The sequence below is a fragment of the Hyperoodon ampullatus genome (assembly GCF_949752795.1).
Source record: "Hyperoodon ampullatus genome assembly, chromosome: 9".
In the NCBI taxonomy this organism is placed as follows: Eukaryota; Metazoa; Chordata; class Mammalia; order Artiodactyla; family Ziphiidae; genus Hyperoodon; species Hyperoodon ampullatus.
The window spans coordinates 84,823,611-84,840,348 of NC_136922.1; the positions used below are offsets into that span (position 1 = coordinate 84,823,611).

The 16,738-nt window shown below is 40.4% G+C and overlaps 1 protein-coding gene across 1 annotated transcript in view; it reads left to right on the plus strand.

The window, feature by feature from the left end:
- The window catches only part of SND1 (staphylococcal nuclease and tudor domain containing 1), a 424,144-nt gene that overhangs the window by 191,804 nt on the left and 215,602 nt on the right, over nucleotides 1-16,738 (plus strand). The window contains exon 12 of the mRNA XM_079711118.1: nucleotides 8,652-8,752. Within this exon, the coding sequence (XP_079567244.1) occupies nucleotides 8,652-8,752 (101 nt within the window). The remainder of the gene's footprint in view (nucleotides 1-8,651; nucleotides 8,753-16,738) is intronic.

Below are 16,738 nucleotides of genomic sequence, written 5' to 3' on the forward strand. Positions count from 1 at the left end.
CAGAGGAAAGCAGTGGAGATGGTGGCTCTGAGGAGAAGTAAGAAGTGACATGCAGGGAACCTGTGGGACAGTTTCCACTAGTGTTTTGGGGGGCCTTTGGCATTCTTTGGTACAGACACTGTGGTATTAAAATTAGGTATTGGGATGAGTTAAACCATGATGCAGTAATGAGTACTATAGTGGTTGGAGCACTAATGCAAACAGGTTACACTTTTTAGATATATCTGTAGGTTTATAAGGACTTAAGAATCAAGAGGATTAATGAAAATGCTTGCAGCTGCAAGGTTACTCTCACATAGTGGTTTCTATTTGTCTTTGATCCTCATCAGATTTACTTGAAATATTTTCAATGGTCAGAACTTCATTTCCCTGATGATTTTATATGTGCTCGTTATCTACCTCATACATAAACTATGCATCATGTTTCCAACCATTTTAATGTTATGTTTTTGTCAGGGTGTTATCACTACTTCTAGAAATCTTTGCCCAGCTCTAATGGCCCTTTATATAAAATGTTTTCACATTTCCTTGTGGATCTCATGCCTGTGCATGCTTCTAATTAAATATTTACCAAACTGAGTGTTTATCAGGGAGTAGTGATGTCCACTTAAATGAATGACTAATGTCAGGTAGAGACTCTTAGCATCTCCATAGGCCCCGTATGAAGCTGGATTTTACCTTTCCTCTCAAAACAGATAAATACATTTGCCCATCTGACAAGGGGGTGGGGAATAATGGGTTCATTTTGTCAGAAATGCATCAAATAAGAAAGGTCCTTGACTCTGTGCTCATGGAGGTTGGGAAGCAGTAGAGGTTAACATTCCATTGATGAAAATGAAATGTGCTCAAAATAGTCCTGATTTTGCAGTGGGGGAGGTGGGAAGGGTGATTGTAGATCAGAGAGAGCAACATAAATGCATGTGAATAAAGCCAGCCTTAACACCTGATTACAGTGATTTTGAAGGGGGTGTTATTGAATACATCTAGGCTGTGGCTTGGAGAGGTAGGAAAGGATCATTGGTTTGTCTCCTTCTCTTTGCAGTGTAGATATATAATTTTTTGTCAGTGTATCTGTAAAAGTTCTTCTAATTTAAGACATGCCAGAGATAAACGATGTCCTAATGTGACATAGAGATTTTAGCTTTTTATTTATTTATTTATTTATGGCTGTGTTGGGTCTTCGTTTCTGTGCGAGGGCTTTCTCTAGTTGTGGCAAGCACTCTTCATCTCGGTGCGCGGGCCTCACTATCGCGGCCTCTCTCGTTGCGGAGCACAGGCTCCAGACGCGCAGGCTCAGTAGTTGTGGCTCACGGGCCCAGTTGCTCCGTGGCATGTGGGGTCCTCCCAGACCAGGGCTCGAACCTGTGTCCCCTGCATTGGCAGGCAGATTCTCAACCACTGCGCCACTGGGGAAGCCCAGATTTCAGCTTTTGATTGTGCTGAACATAAACATAAACAGTTCACATCTACCAATTGCTCATTTTCTTTCTAATAATACCAATACTCAACAGAAGCATTAATCATAATTACAAAAGCAGATATTTCTTTAATGTGAGTTTCTAGTTACCATTAGAGTACATTTCAAACACTAAGGTGAAGAATTCTAGACTTACGTCAGCAACTCAGTGATTAAGTCCAACCATTGAGTTGGTAGAGAAGTCGCTGAAAAAGTATCTTCATCAAATATTGAACAGATATATTTTACAATGATAGTTATAAATTAGAGGAATTTTTTCCCCTTTTTGTGCACATTTATTCTCACCCCTGAAATTGTTTTCTGGAACTGAAAATTACATAAATAGCTTGCCTTTCTAGTCTAGTTAAATAATAGATTTTTTAAATAAGAAAATGAATGATAAGCATTTTTATACCATGTTTTTTCATATTTGGTTTAAGAGTATTTACAGGGAATCTTAAAATAGAAGATAACAACAGTTCCCTGTAGAAACTAGAGAAAGGTATAACCACAAAAGGCAGGATCATGTAATAGAGGATTGAGGCTAAGACTCTGGTCCCTTAAGACTCTGGTCCCTTAATGGACAGCCTGGGCATGTACAGTCCAGTATCGCCACCACAGCTGTGTGGCTACTGTGCATTTGAAGTATTGCTGGTCCAGAATGAGATGTGTTGTTCCTGCACAACACACACCGGATTTCAAAGACTTTGTCAGTGAAAGAAAGAAAAAAAACCCAATACTTTAAAAATAATATTGGTTATATGTTGATATGATAATGTTTTGGTTATTTTGAGATAAATCAAAAACACTATTAAAAGTAATTTTATCTGTTTCTTTTTTTAATGTCGCTGCTAGAAAATGTCAATGTGCATATGTTGCTCTCATTTGTGGCTCTTATTCTTGTTGCCTCCTAGACAGCACAGGGTACGTTTGACATCCTTTTATGAGAGTTTAGCTTGTGTCTGAATAGATGGCTCAGCTGGGAGATCAGTGTGCCCAGAAGCAGGACCAAGAGGCTCCTTGGCAATTTTGTTTTGAAGCTCATCCTATATCTAGATGAATGGGTGACTGAACTGTGTTTCAAATTTAAAAAAAAAAAGGTATCTCACATTTTTAGAATGATTACCTACGTTGCTTGTTAGCAGTAAAATGTCAAGAATGCATAAATTAAGTATTGTCCTATTATGCCCACAGCAAATGGAAACTTGGTTGCTCTCTGTTCCTTGTCTTCCTGATTTTGTAAGACAAGGAGTGTCCTCCCCAAATTCCTCTAGTTAACCTATTAGTTGAGGTGATTCCCCACACTCTACTTCAGTTATCTTTGGTAAGTAAAATCTCCCCAACTAGTACCTACCTGCAAAATTAATCTGGAAAGTGTCTAAATAAGTACTAAATAGTGTATCATTCTTTAAAATAAGCCATATTTATCAGTAAGTAATATACATATTACTTATTAAGTAATACATATTTATGTATGAGGTACATACTCCTGTTTGCTGTGACTCCTTAAGGGGAAAAGTGTATTTAATTGAGTGTTTCTGCCTAATGATTTAAAGTCAACATGCATCTTATTTATGCATGTATGTATGTATACATGTATTTATGTATTTATCTCACAGATACTTATCACCTGCTCTGTGCCAGGCTCTCCTCCAAGAAAATCAGTATATGTTTGTCTAAAAATAACTGACACAGCTTCGTATGAGTCAGGCCCTGCTCTAAATGCCTCATGTATATTAATGCATTTCTTCTTCTAACAGTGTGATAGGTAGAGTTATCCATGTTAAACTGAAGCACAGAAGTGAGGTAACTTCTCCAAGTTCTCACAGCTCGTATGTAGAATTGCTGGTAACCAAAGCCTGCAGTCTGGCAGCTCCCAGAGTCCATGCTCTTATCTAAGCTGCGTAAAATATTTTGTTCCACTTACTTTTGTCTCCCGCTGCCTTAGCCAGACTTGCCCAGATGATGTGTTTTCTGTTTCTGTCATGAGAATGACGGGCCATACGAGAGCTTTTTTCTTAAGCCAGGGTATTTTTTTGAACAGCCCTTTGTGAATTTATGATTGGCCACATGGAATAGTGGGTGGGATTATATAGTAATTATGCAAAATAACCTCACATAACAGCCTAAACTCAGACTATGGCCTGGAAATCTTATGTATCTTTTATGCTTAAGCATTCAGATTTTGTCATTTCATTATCATCAGCATCATAAAGTCTATGAAGTTCTCTGGTGGTTTGTCACTTTTCTAGTGAACAATTAGTTACGTGAAGAGTATCCCTAGATTGTCAGAATTCCTTAGGTGTGGCCCAAGTGTATTCTGTTATACTAAACTGTTTCCAGACTTTATAAGAGATTGGGATGCAAATTTGGTTTTAAGTTCTCATCTTAGTTCCTCCGAAGGGTACTTGAAATTGTTTTCAAGGAATATTCCACAATCTGATGCACCAAGGAGGAATCAGATTACCTGCTACCCTTTCTTTTCTCTGAGAACCTCTTTGAGAGATAATACAGGAAATTATATTTTTCTTAATCTAAAGCATTATCCCAATTTCAATATACGTCTTCCCTCCTTCATGCTTTAAATTAATATATGAAACAGAATGGTTAACAGCTTGACTAAGTGGTCCTCAAAATGCCTAACCACCTCATTTCAAAAGTGTCCTCCAGAATTTTATGTCTGAAAGGGTTCCTGATTACACGTATCCATTCATGAAACAAATATTCACTGTGTATGCTCCTACCATACAGGCCCTATCATGGCAGTTTCCATGAATAAAAGGCATGTTTTTTCCCTCTCCTGGCGCTTACACTCTATCTGTACTAGTTCATAGTAGTAAATGTAAGGTAGGAATTACACCAGTCTAAGAAAACACTACATAGCACACCATGTCTGGCTAAATTATTTTGTAGAATTCTAGAGTTCAGTGATGCTCTAAAGTTGTAGTCTGGTGCTCTCATTTACCAGGTGAACTACGTGAGAAAAGTGAGGCTCAAAGATGTGATGTGTGACTCATTCAGTAAGAGAATGACAGGTGGAACCGGCAGGGAGCCCTGGACTCCTTGTGGTCCTTGCTGTAAAGAGGGATCAGGCCCTGCCCTGTGTCCTGTACATGTAAATTCCTGCATACCCAGTGTTCCAGGAGTATCTTTGCTGGAAAAATGAAGGACACATTTGCATTAACCCATTACTTCTTTTCAACTCATGCCATTCCTTATGTAATTACCCCCAAGCACAACATTCAGGTTATCCTCTATTCAGATGAAGGCTTTGCTAAGATTTGCAGTTTTAATTGAAACTGCTCTTTTCCAAAAGTGATTGACAAGTCAGGGATAAGTATCTAGAGATGAAAAACTCCAAGGCAGGAGAACAGATCTCAGAATCTCCAGGAGAGGGACATAAATGCTAATTACACATTGACTTTAATTCCTGGTTTGTCATAGCTGTCTGCAGGTGCGTGTCTTGGCTGTGGGCTATTCTCAGGGCCTCATTTGTATTTGAGAATTTCTTTAATGTTACCTCTCCAATGAGCTCTTTAATCTCGGACTTGCAGTTCTTTCCCTAGATAGAGGAAAAAACTAATTGGCAGGTGAATGTAGAATGTAGTACTGGTTCTTTTGGTTATTGAAGATGAAAGATTTTTGGGAGGGGGGTCTTCCCATTGATTTTCTTTAAGGACAGTTTGGGGATAACATACCTTTTGGCCTGGAAGATGAGATGCTAAGGGTTCATTTTTGTTTGTTACCATTACCCCCATCACCACCACCACCAGCAGCGCTATTCAAGTGGCCTTCCAGATGAATAGCTGCTCTCTGGGTAGAGAGCTAATGTTACTCTGTGCCATGTACTTGCGCTGGTGAGCTGCTGTCCCACTCCTGTCTGCTCAGGAGGAGGCTTGTCATTGGCAGGTGCAAGGTAATCTTGAGATTCACTGAGTTTATTTTTAAGCAGGGATGAATTTTTCTCCCCGGTATTGGAATTGAGGGCTTGAGTTTGTTACTAGATGGATTGGGTGAAAACACAAAAATAGGTGAACATCTCCACAAATTTTTGACTTGCCCCCCGAATGCCCCAAATTGGACCATACCCTGTGTCTGTGCCCTTTTTAAACTTGGCCCTGAGTTACTTCACATCCTATGGTACGGGCGCCCTTGAGGTTTAGCTCCTGTACAACACTGGTTTCCTGTTTGATTTTTGCCAGAACTTCAACAGGTGTCTATGTGCTTTCCCGGCCCTCTTTTGCTTCCGTAGGTTAGTTATCAGGCCTTGCCAGAGGAGAGTTCCAGGGTGGGTCAGTACAGACAACATGCAGAGGACTCCTTCCTTCCCAGGGATTTGAGTCAGCCTTGCTTCTGTGTGTATAGACCTCCCATTCCTTGCCCTGTCTTTGGCCTGTAATACTCTGGCCAGATGCCTACAGGGAAACTATGAAAACCTCTTTGTTGGAGGTACTAGTTTTTCAGCCCCACCCCCGCTCCTGGGCTGTTCACAATCCTCACATTTATCCATCTCCTTAGCTTTAGACAGATGATAAGGCTGAGCAGTAGTGTCAGTGTAGACATCTGACCTGAGGAGTCCTCTTTATATTTTCTTCTTTCTGTGTTGTTGTATGATGATAGTACTTCTCATGAGAAAGATTTACCTTACTTTCAGCCCTTAATTGGCTTTTCTCGCTGATGTGGCTCCTTGTTGCTTTTAAAACATGATTAGATGGAGCGTTCAAGGGAGTGATCTGACAGTCAGAATTTGGAGGCAGCTGTCCTTCTGGAAATTTCCATATTCATTTTTAAAATGGTTTTTTGAGCAACAGGCAGTTTGAAAGGATTTTGATGCTGCTCACCAGCAGTGTGGCTGAACTTGATGCTTGTACAATGTGCCGTCTCTAAGCTGACCAGTGGGAACTAAAGTCATAGTTAGGAAAGGGAATTCTGGACTTTCAGATCATGGGGATGGCTTCAGGGTGCTTGACTCCTCAGTACAGGTATGTAACCTCAGCTATGACCAAAGCCAAGCATTTGCCTTAATGCTATAATACAGACCCTGTCTGTTTGCTAAGGGATACCACATACCACTTTCTTTTATTTATTTATTTTTTACAACTTTCTTTTGACACACACACATGGTCCTCTTGAAAGGTTTCGTAAAGAAAAAGCATCGCTCAGTGTGTCCATATCCATATGTTTAGTATATACTAGGATTAACCTAGTATTAAAGGTTCTTCCGGTCCAGTCCATCCCCCACCCCCCACCCCCAATTTCCTAACTACAACTCTGTTGGTATCGGGTGTAGTTAGCTGCATCATTTTGATTCCCGTATTGTGAAACCAGTCCCAAGCATCTCTGTGACTGTCATCTTGTTTGTTCTTCTTGATAGTTCTTAACACAGGCCTTGAGAACTTATGGCAGGCTGAAACTACATGCAGTTTTTCTGTAGAGGCATTCATTCATATATATATTTTTTATCTATTATGTATTTTTTTTTTTTGCGGTACGCAGGCCTCTCACTGTTGTGGCCTTTCCCGTTGCGGAGCATAGGCTCCGGACGCGCAGGCTCAGCGGCCATGGCTCACGGGCCTAGTTGCTCCGCGGCATGTGGGATCTTCCCAGACCGGGGCACGAACCCGTGTCCCCTGCATCGGCAGGCAGACTGTCAACCGCTGCGCCACCAGGGAAGCCCCATTCATATTTTTGAACAGATTTTCAAAGGAGTCTGTAAAGGTTAGAGAACTGCTTTACCATAATGTCTAGGGGTCCTCCAGGAGTGTTCTAAACCTCTTCTCTGTGGAGTATAATTTATGTAAGGCCTTAAAGGTTCAGCCATTTTTCCTTCTCTCTTGATATCAGTCATCCTTTAGGTTCACAGCAACTTTTAGGCTCAAAGCAAAATTGAACAGAAAGTACAGAGAATTCCCATATCTCTCCCCCCTGCCCCCCACGTACTTCCTCCTCTGCCATCAACAATCCCACTCCAGCATGGTACATTTATTATAATTGGTGAGCCTACATGGACACAGCATCATCCAGAGTCCATAGTTCACTACGGTTCACTCTGGGTGTTCTACATTGTATGGATTTTGACAAATGTGTAATGACATGTATCCATCATTATAGTTCTATACAGAATAGTTTCACTGCTGTCAAAATCCTGCCCTCACATCTATTCATCCTGTCTCGTCCTGCTAACCCCTGGCAATCAGTGATCTTTTTTACTGTCTTCGTATTTTTGCCTTTTCCAGAACGTCATAGTTGGAATCATACAATATATAGCTTTTCGATTGGCTTCTTTCTCTTAGTAATATGTATTTCAGATTCCTCCATGTCTTTTCGTGGCTCAACAGCTCATTTCCCCCCACACACAGGGAATTTTTTTAATTGAAGCATAGTTGACTTACAATCTTATATTAGTTTCAGGTATACAGCATAGCTCATTTCTTTTTAAGGGCTGAATAATATGCAGTTGTGTTCATGAACCACAGTTTATTCATTCACTTACTGAAGAGCACTTTGGTTGCTTCCAAGTTTTGGCATCTATATATAAAGCTGCCAAAAACATCCACGTACAGATTTTTGTGTGGACATAAGTTTTTCACTGTTGGGATGTATGGTAAAAGTTTGTTCTATCCAAAACCGTCTCTCAGAGTGGCTGTGTTGTATTCCCAGTAACAGTGAATGAGAATTCCTTTTGTTCCCTATCCTCACCTGCGTTTGTTGTCAGTGTTTTGGATTTTGGCTATTCTAATAGATGTGTCGTGGTAGCTCATAGTTGTTTCAGTTTGCATTTCCCCAGTGACACGTGTGGAACATCTTTTCCATATGCTTGTCATCTGTATGTCTTCCTTGGTAAGATATCCAGGTCTTTTGCCCACTCTAAAATTGGGTTTTTCATTTTCTTATGGTTGGGATTTAAGAGTTCTTCTTATATTTTGGATTACAGACCTCTATTAGAGATGGCTTTTTGCAGATATTTTCTCCCCATGTGTGGTTCAGCTCTGTTTCAGTTGTTTTTTAAAATCTTAGACCCACAAAGTCATACTGTGAGTGAAGTCAGCTTTTACAGTTGTGCTGGCACAGGGGGCTGCTAGTGAGCTGTGTTGCAAATTCTCAGTCTTAACTACCTTGATGCTTTTTTTTTTTTTAACATCTTTATTGGAGTGTAATTACTTTACAGTGGTCTACCTTGATTCTTTATTTTCAGGTCAACGTGACTGTGGACTACATTAGACCGGCCAGCCCAGCCACAGAGACGGTGCCTGCCTTTTCAGAGCGTACCTGTGCCACTGTCACCATTGGAGGAATGTGAGTGTTCTGGCTGGTAGCAACTCTGCCATAGCTGAGAGTTCTCTCCTCATTCAAGTCTCTCCTCCCTTTTGTCTTGATTTGCTTTCTGTTACTCTTAACTCAGTGGCTTATAATTGTTATGTGCCTGTGTAGCACTTTGTTTGCAAAGTACTGCATAATCACTCATTAGTTAATCGTATACTTTCATTATTGTCATTATTTAAGACTTACTGGGCTCTGTGTGCTTGGCACTATGTAGCACTCATTATTACTACTAATAATGCCGTTTACTGAGTGTCAATCGGGCCCTTAGGTACTGTGCAAAATTAGAAAGATTCTCTGCATATTAGTTTAATTGTAGGCCAGAAAAAGAGCGGTTAATTGGACCTTTTCTTTGTATAGATGTATGTAATCAGTAGATGACAGGGTCTCCCGCTTCTACTCCACTGGCCTTACCCTGGTTACATTCCAAAGTCTTTTGGGAGCTCCGTTGAGGAACAGCCTTCCAAGGAGCTATCTGATGGGGGCAGTAGGAAGCCTGCTGGGCCATGCTTCCACAATAAATATTAAAACAATCAGTCAGTCCCCAGGAGCAATTCTTACCCTGCGTAAAATGCACCAACATGCTAATTGTCTCCTTCTCTATTTCACAATCTTAAATGGTGTTTGTTACCAAACTGGTATTTTTCTTTTCTTTTAAAAGAGGGCATGGTGGAGGGGAAGAAAAGGATAGGCTACTCATCAAAACAGGGATTGTTTTGTTGAAAGCACAGTGAAGGCCATTGGGAGAAACACCTCTCTCTAAGCTATAGCATGCCTCTGAAAGAAAGAGGATCTGGTAGCTAACTTACTTTCCAGAAGCTCTCCTGCCAAACAGGAGCTTCTCCCATCCGTCGCCCCGCCCCCGCCCCGCCCTCATTCGCGTAGTCACTTTTGGAAACAGGTATTTTTAGCTACTGTTGCCCCTCCTATAGGTATTAATGTTGTTGATGTTCACGCAGCAATCAGAGACTTCACTTTTGCCGAGAGGAACTGAATATAGGCTTTTGATGTCATTACCTTCATAGCATCACAGGCATCAGGTTATTTTTAGAAGCAGGTTCTTGAGAAATTAGATAATATTTTTGGAATGGGGGAAACTAAGAAATATTTTGCTCATTCTTCTATCTGTATAACTTGCAACAACGATTATTACCAATTTGTCACCAATTCTTAGGAGCTTGATGCATGCTTTCCTCCTGTGGAAAGCTGGAAAGTTAGTTTTCCCCTAGATTAAGATTTTCGCTGCCACAAACAAGGAGTCCTCTCTGATAACTGCTCCTTCTATCTACTTACTGGTTAAAACAACACCACTGCTGTCAAAATGCACATCTTTTTATTTTTGGCAGATGGTTTCTATTCGTGTTTTTCTAATGACCCATTAGAGCAGATTCTTTTTTTTTTTTTTTCATTTGGTTACCATTGAGGTATTTTTCAAAATAAATTTACACTGCTTAAAATTAGATATTCTGGAAATGTTCTATGGGGCGTTATCATTGACCTTTCTATCTCCCAGTTCTTGTAATTAGATTGTAAGTATTACTCTTGCATTATTTACCAAGGTATTTACCTCGGATTAGACCGGCTTGGCAGGGTACCCCGGGTGCATTGAGTTTCCTCATAGATTTGTTTCTACTAAACTAGACTTTATGAGTAAACTGCTGGGCGGTAACTGGGAGAAATGTGGGGATGTACTAATATTTTTGAGACCAAACCTCACCAGATAGTAAGCTCCCTGAAGATAGGGATTTTTGTCTTGTTTATTCCCTGCTGTAGTCTCAGTATTCAGCAGTTGGTAGGAGTTCAATAAATTTGTGAGTGATTGTTTACTGTATTGCACAGTGTCCCTTTATGAAATCAAACTGGGAGTACTTAGATGTTTCATTACCTGGGACGGCTGTTTCTTCTGAGCTACAGGTTTATTTTAATCTGATAAATATCAAAAAAAACACTTGTATCTGATAGTTTTCCTTGTTTATTTGGTTATTGGAAGGTCAGTGCCAAAGACAGGGCATCTCTAGAAAGTCTTCTTGGTAGCATGCTTCTGATGTTCAAGTCTTCCTCGTGGCTTCTCTTTGTTTTCCCGTGGCCTTGATTTTGTTTTCATTTTTTCTTGAATTTTCTCTACTTAAATCATTCCAAATAATACTGTAGGAGAGTTGAGGTATTAATAATAATGTCCAAAATACTCAGCTTATATTTATAATTATACCGAAATCCTTCTATCTGCTTTTAATGGTTATTTAGAAATATTGGCTAGAGCAGGGAGGTTAATTTTTTTATCCCAAATGTTTTAATTACATTTTAAACACAAAAAGGTACTTATATCTCCAAATCTTTGATATATGGGCATCAAGGACCCACTGTGAGTTGCATAACTTTCTCTATGGAATGATGACTTAAAAACACTAATTATGGAATCCTAGATCTTTGTGATTTACATCCCCCTCATCTGTTACAGTTTTCCTGCTCTGATTTTTGCACATTTTGCAGCCATTTAAAAGCCATTCCTCTTACTAAACCTTTTAAAACAATTTTTCATAAAGATACTTTCTTTTGGTACCCATATTTCAATTGATATAAAAGTTAGTGAAGTACATAATAAAAATGACCAGTATAAATCTGGGGACAGAAACAGATTGGGTTAGAAGTGCACAGGTGTGTTAGAGTGGTCCTCAGTCAATAACTGGTATCAGCCTCTGGGTTTTGGGGAGATCGTAGAACATGAGGGCCAGTTAAGGAAAGGTTGCTAGGAGAGCTTCTTTAGTAATTCATTGCCTCTGTCATGAGAGGCCTTAGGCTTTGTTCAGCTTGTAGAGATGCTGCAGAATTAACGATCGTATCTAAACTATGTCTAAATGACCCAATCTAAACTATGTCTGTCATTACCTGTCGGCTCCTACACCTACGTACTGGCCTTCATAGCGTCTAGAGGCTTTCCTGTTATTCAAGAGATCGATTCTCGAATAGCTTTTCTCAAACTGCTCATTCCAGGGGAAAGAGAAGGAAGAGACAGATGAGATGGCCTCTTTCAGGATTATTTCAAAGCAGATTTTTCAGTGTATTTCACATGCCAAAGTGTGTGAATTATCCCTATCCTCCATAGGGTTCCGTCTCATCCTCCTGTTGTTTTCTCTTGCTGTATGGGTCAGCGTTGAGTCACATGGTCTTTGGGAGGCCTCTCTGGTGGAACCGTCTTCAACTCCCCCTCTCTTGCCCTCTGGGGAGTCAACGAAAACGAGGTTCATCATTCCTCTAATATAGTAAAATTTTTTTCTTGATTAACTTCACTATGGAGTTGGCAAGAGTTGTTACCTGTTAATCAAAACAGTTTAAATAAAAAATAAAAAGATCAAACTTTGAGTTGTTTCTCATTCTCTGGCTCCCAGGTTGGGAATTAGCTGATCCTTTTAGGCCTGGATTGTGACAGGAAGCTATCAAGATGGCACTTCCTGTTAATTACTTTTTATCGTATTTAAGACACTTATATAACTCTTCTTGTGATTTAGTCTTCTATGTAATTAGCTTCAGTGATTAAAATCTCATTCTACCGTTATTGCCAGAGCCTTCCTGGGGAGCAAGTTTTGTGGGGTGACCTTTACTTGTGCTGGACTTCCCAATTCTCTCTTTTTTTTTTTTTTTTTTTTTTTGGCGGTACGCAGGCCTCTCACTGTTGTGGCCTCTCCCATTGCGGAGCACAGGCTCCAGACGCGCAGGCTCAGCAGCCATGGCTCACGGGCCCAGCCGCTCCGCGGCATGTGTGATCTTCCTGGACCGGGGCACGAACCCGCGTCCCCTGCATCGGCAGGCAGGCTGTCAACCACTGCGCCACCAGGGAAGCCCCCCAGTTACTTTTGAGCTGCAGTTTGGCAAACCCATATTACCTATTAACTGATTGTCCATGTCTTTCTGCATATCACATTTTCAAAGAAAAGTGTTTAAAAAAATTTGTTCACATTTATAAAGGGCCACCTAAAAATATGACTTGGGGTCAAGCCTCACAAGTGTACGCTCATAATTACCACCACCCCGTCCCCCATCCCTGGAAAATTGTCACATCTCCAGTAGATAGTGTCATTTAAAGTTTTGCCCCCTTCTCATTATGTGAAGTATTTCACAATAATTGGAGACAATAGACATGGCCCATTTTGGAAAAGTGAAAGATGGCACAGAGATACAGAGATGAAACTGTGCAGTAGGAACAGTTGGGAAATGCCTCATTTCTGCACAAGGTCAGTTTTTTGAGAGGTGATTGGGGTTTTGTCACGGTGATTTTTGAAACATTGTTTTAATCTCTGCTCCCCGCCACATTCATGTAAAGCCACTGCTGTCCACCTTGATGCCTGTGTGGGGTCCTTACTACCAGAGATGTTGTGGCAGATCTCTTGGGCTTGGAACATCTTAGTTACTCTTTGTTGTAATGGTTATCATCTAGCAGGAGCAATGCCATCTTTATGAACTTCCTTTGTGGCTCTCTGGCTTCTTCATAGATAGTTTGTCTTTATTATTTTTATATAAATCAGACTATTACACTTACAAGGAATCAGACTTTTTTTTTTTTTTTTGATGCGGGCCGTTTTTAAAGTCTTTATTGAATTTGTTACAATATTGCTTCTGTTTTATGTCTTTCTGGTGTTTTGACCGCGAGGCATGTGGGATCTTAGCTCCCGGACCAGGGATCGAACCCGCACCCCCTGCATTGGAAGGCAAAGTCTTAACCACTGGACCGCCAAGGAAGTCCTAGAATCAGACTTCTTTTCCTTTTTTCATTTTCATTGGTTCTAGTTTGCAGGCGTACTTCCTCAGCTCTTCTGTTAGTGACTGAGCATGAGGTTAAGGTATTCTCCTTCTTCGAGAAGAATTCTTTTCTAATCCTAATTCAGTTTTTCTCAGCCGTAGTAGGAAACAGTGTCATACCATCCCTAGCTTTTCTGGCTTGAGTTCTGTAGCTGTAAGGCTTTTGCTGTCAGATCAAATCTTAAAACACACTAATGTCTGACTTCCAAGCTAAACATAGGAAGAACGTGACCTCCCAAAACCCCATTTTCTGTCCTAGCGTTCTGCTCTTTCAGTACCTGGCATAGTATTAATGTCAATGGCTCGGCCAGGAGGTAAAATCTGGGTTGTAGCCACCCCTTTTCTGCACAGATTTATTGTTTACACTTACCTACTTTAGTGGGTTTCCCCCTCCAACCTTTTCCTGCTTTTAAGGGAAAAGAAGACATCAGAAGAAACATTCCTCCTCTCCCCTCACCCCCAAACACCTAAATCATAAACACCTAACCAACCTTCACCTCTAAAAAGAGCACCGTAGGTTGTTTTCTCAACCTCACAGGCTGCTGTGTTGAGTAGTAGAATTATTTATGCCTATCCACCATCCCAAAGACATTGGAAGCATCTGTGGCATTTAGCTTAGAATACTTCGGAAAGAATGGTTAAATAACTGCACCTATCTCCTGCTAGCTTTAGCACAGTGACCATTTTAAGAGAATGGCCCCATACAGCACCCTAAGAAGGAACTTGCTTGTGGCAAAGGGTTTAGGTGGGAACACTGCTTAGTTTCAGTTAGATCTTGAACATCTTGTGGCTGTCTATATGTGGGAATCTCATGCGGCTGAGCCTTTTTTTTCTTTGTAAAGCCCTGATGCTTTCAAATTATTGTATTACCCTCATCACTATATATGGAAGTTCAATTAAGCTTTTCATAATGGAGGACTTGGCTCTTACAAATCAGCAGAATCCTTTGCTGAGCAATGTGTGTTCTTTCTTTCACTTTTCTCTATTTTTTTTTTTCTCTCAGTATCAATTGAGTAGAATGTCAAGTACTGGGTGACAGTCTATACTGAGCTGATCTTCAGGAAGGCCCCCTTATCAATTTCACAAAGTATACTAGGGAGAGCCTGGGAGAAAGTGAGGCTTTTCTCCAAATAAGGGGAACTCATCCTAAGGGAGGAACATTCTGGAATGTTTAGAGATATGGATAAGTGTGTTCAAAATCATCTTAAGTTAAAGGCCCTGTTTGGAAAAAGTAGAAATGCTATCTATTCTGTTACCTGTGGACCCTCAAAGTAACTTAGTGAGGGACTGGGCCCAGACAGGAGACCAGTTGCTCCTTCTATATTTGTCTGCTAAGAACAATAGGTTTATCTGTTTGTTTCTTCAACACATATTTGTTGAGCACCTGCCGTGCGCCAGGCACTGAGAATATAGCCGTGAACAAAGTCTTAAGCCTTTCCCTGTGCCGAGGCTCTCCCGGCTGCACTTCATTCTCAGGAACTTTCTCGACTCTGGTCGCTGAGATGTCAAAGAGTCCTTAAGGGTATTCACTGGCTTTGCTGCCCCCAGAACCTTGCTTATGGAGATTTTGGCTTTAAGAAACACAAGTGACTTTATATAAACCGTACCTTAAAAGGCTCTTTTCTATTCAGATTTTGCCTGGGACTTTTAGAGAATCTACCACTCAAACAAGTTAAAGTAAAAATAAGAGATAATCCCTCTTACATCTTTATTTTTAGATGAGTCAATAACTTAACCTGTCAGTAGACAAAATGAAATGCTCAAGCGACTACCCACTGAAGCCATTTGTCCTTTTCCTCTTCACATTACCATTCTTGGGTCGTTCAGTGTTGGTGAAGCTTTGTGAGTCCTGACAGTTCACTGTGGTTCCCATCCTGCTCCATGTTCTCTTAGGGACCTAAAGACCTGCTTACCTTACTCCTGCCTCACCGGGCAGAGGACCCGATGCTAACTTCTAACAGAGACTGCGTCTTACTTTTTTGGATGGTTATCCTTATAACCCTATAAATTAATACTACTAATTTAAAAATTTTTAGCTTTAAACAGTATCTCTTCATTTTTTAGTGTTTGCACTATTATTTCTACCCTTTAGCCCCTAGTTTTCTTACATTATTTTTGTTTCACCAATGGTAAACTTTATAATGTTCAGTTACTGTTTCTGATTAACTTTATATAGTGTCTATGTACTGCCCACTCTGAAAGATTAGGAAATTAGAATGCTTACACTTTTTTCTTATTCTTTTAAAAAAGTTTTTTTTGCTTTTATCAAGATTTATAGCATTTATTCAGTTTCTCCTCTGTCAATGTCATTGTCTTCTAACCTTTTTTTTTAAATTTTTTTTTAAAGAAGATGTTGGGGGTAGGAGTTTATTAATTTATTTATTTATTTTTGCTGTGTTGGGTCTTCGTTTCTGTGCGAGGGCCCTCTCTAGTTGTGGCAAGTGGGGACCACTCCTCATCGCGGTACGCGGGCCTCTCACTATCGCGGCCTCTCTTGCTGCGGAGCACAGGCTCCCGACGCGCAGGCTCAGTAGTTGTGGCTCACGGGCCTAGTCGCTCCGCAGCATGTGGGATCCTCCCAGACCACGGCTCGAACCCGTGTCCCCTGCATTAGCAGGCAGACTCCCAACCGCTGCGCCACCAGGGAAGCCCCTGTCTTCTAACCTTTGCTTGCAAGATGTTCCTAAATATTTAAACCTATCCCCCATCCCCTAGCAGTTATAATTGTGTAAGTGTTACTGTTGGACCAAAAAACATGATAGTGTGATTAGACCTACAGTAAAAGAAATCCATGCCATTAAATGTCCAGAGAACTGTTGAATTAATTGTCTGTGTGTGTCTATATCCCTTCTTCCTTTTTACACTTCTTCATATACAGTTGCCACTACATCTCAAGTCATTCTTTTTGTGGGTTTTCCTCTCACTTGTTGAAGAACCTTGATTTTTCTCATGTACTGGGTGGTAAAGTTTCTGAATTTCTGAAAATGTCTAAATTTTTTTGCGTATGTTCTTGATTATTAGTGTCATTATAAAATTCTGGCTTCAAAATTATTTTTCTGAAAACTTTGAAGACACTGCGTTCTATTGCTTCAACAACATTTATGAGAAATCCAATTTCTGTTTCTTTAAATGTAACATTTTTTTCTGGCTCTGGAAGAGTTTTTACAA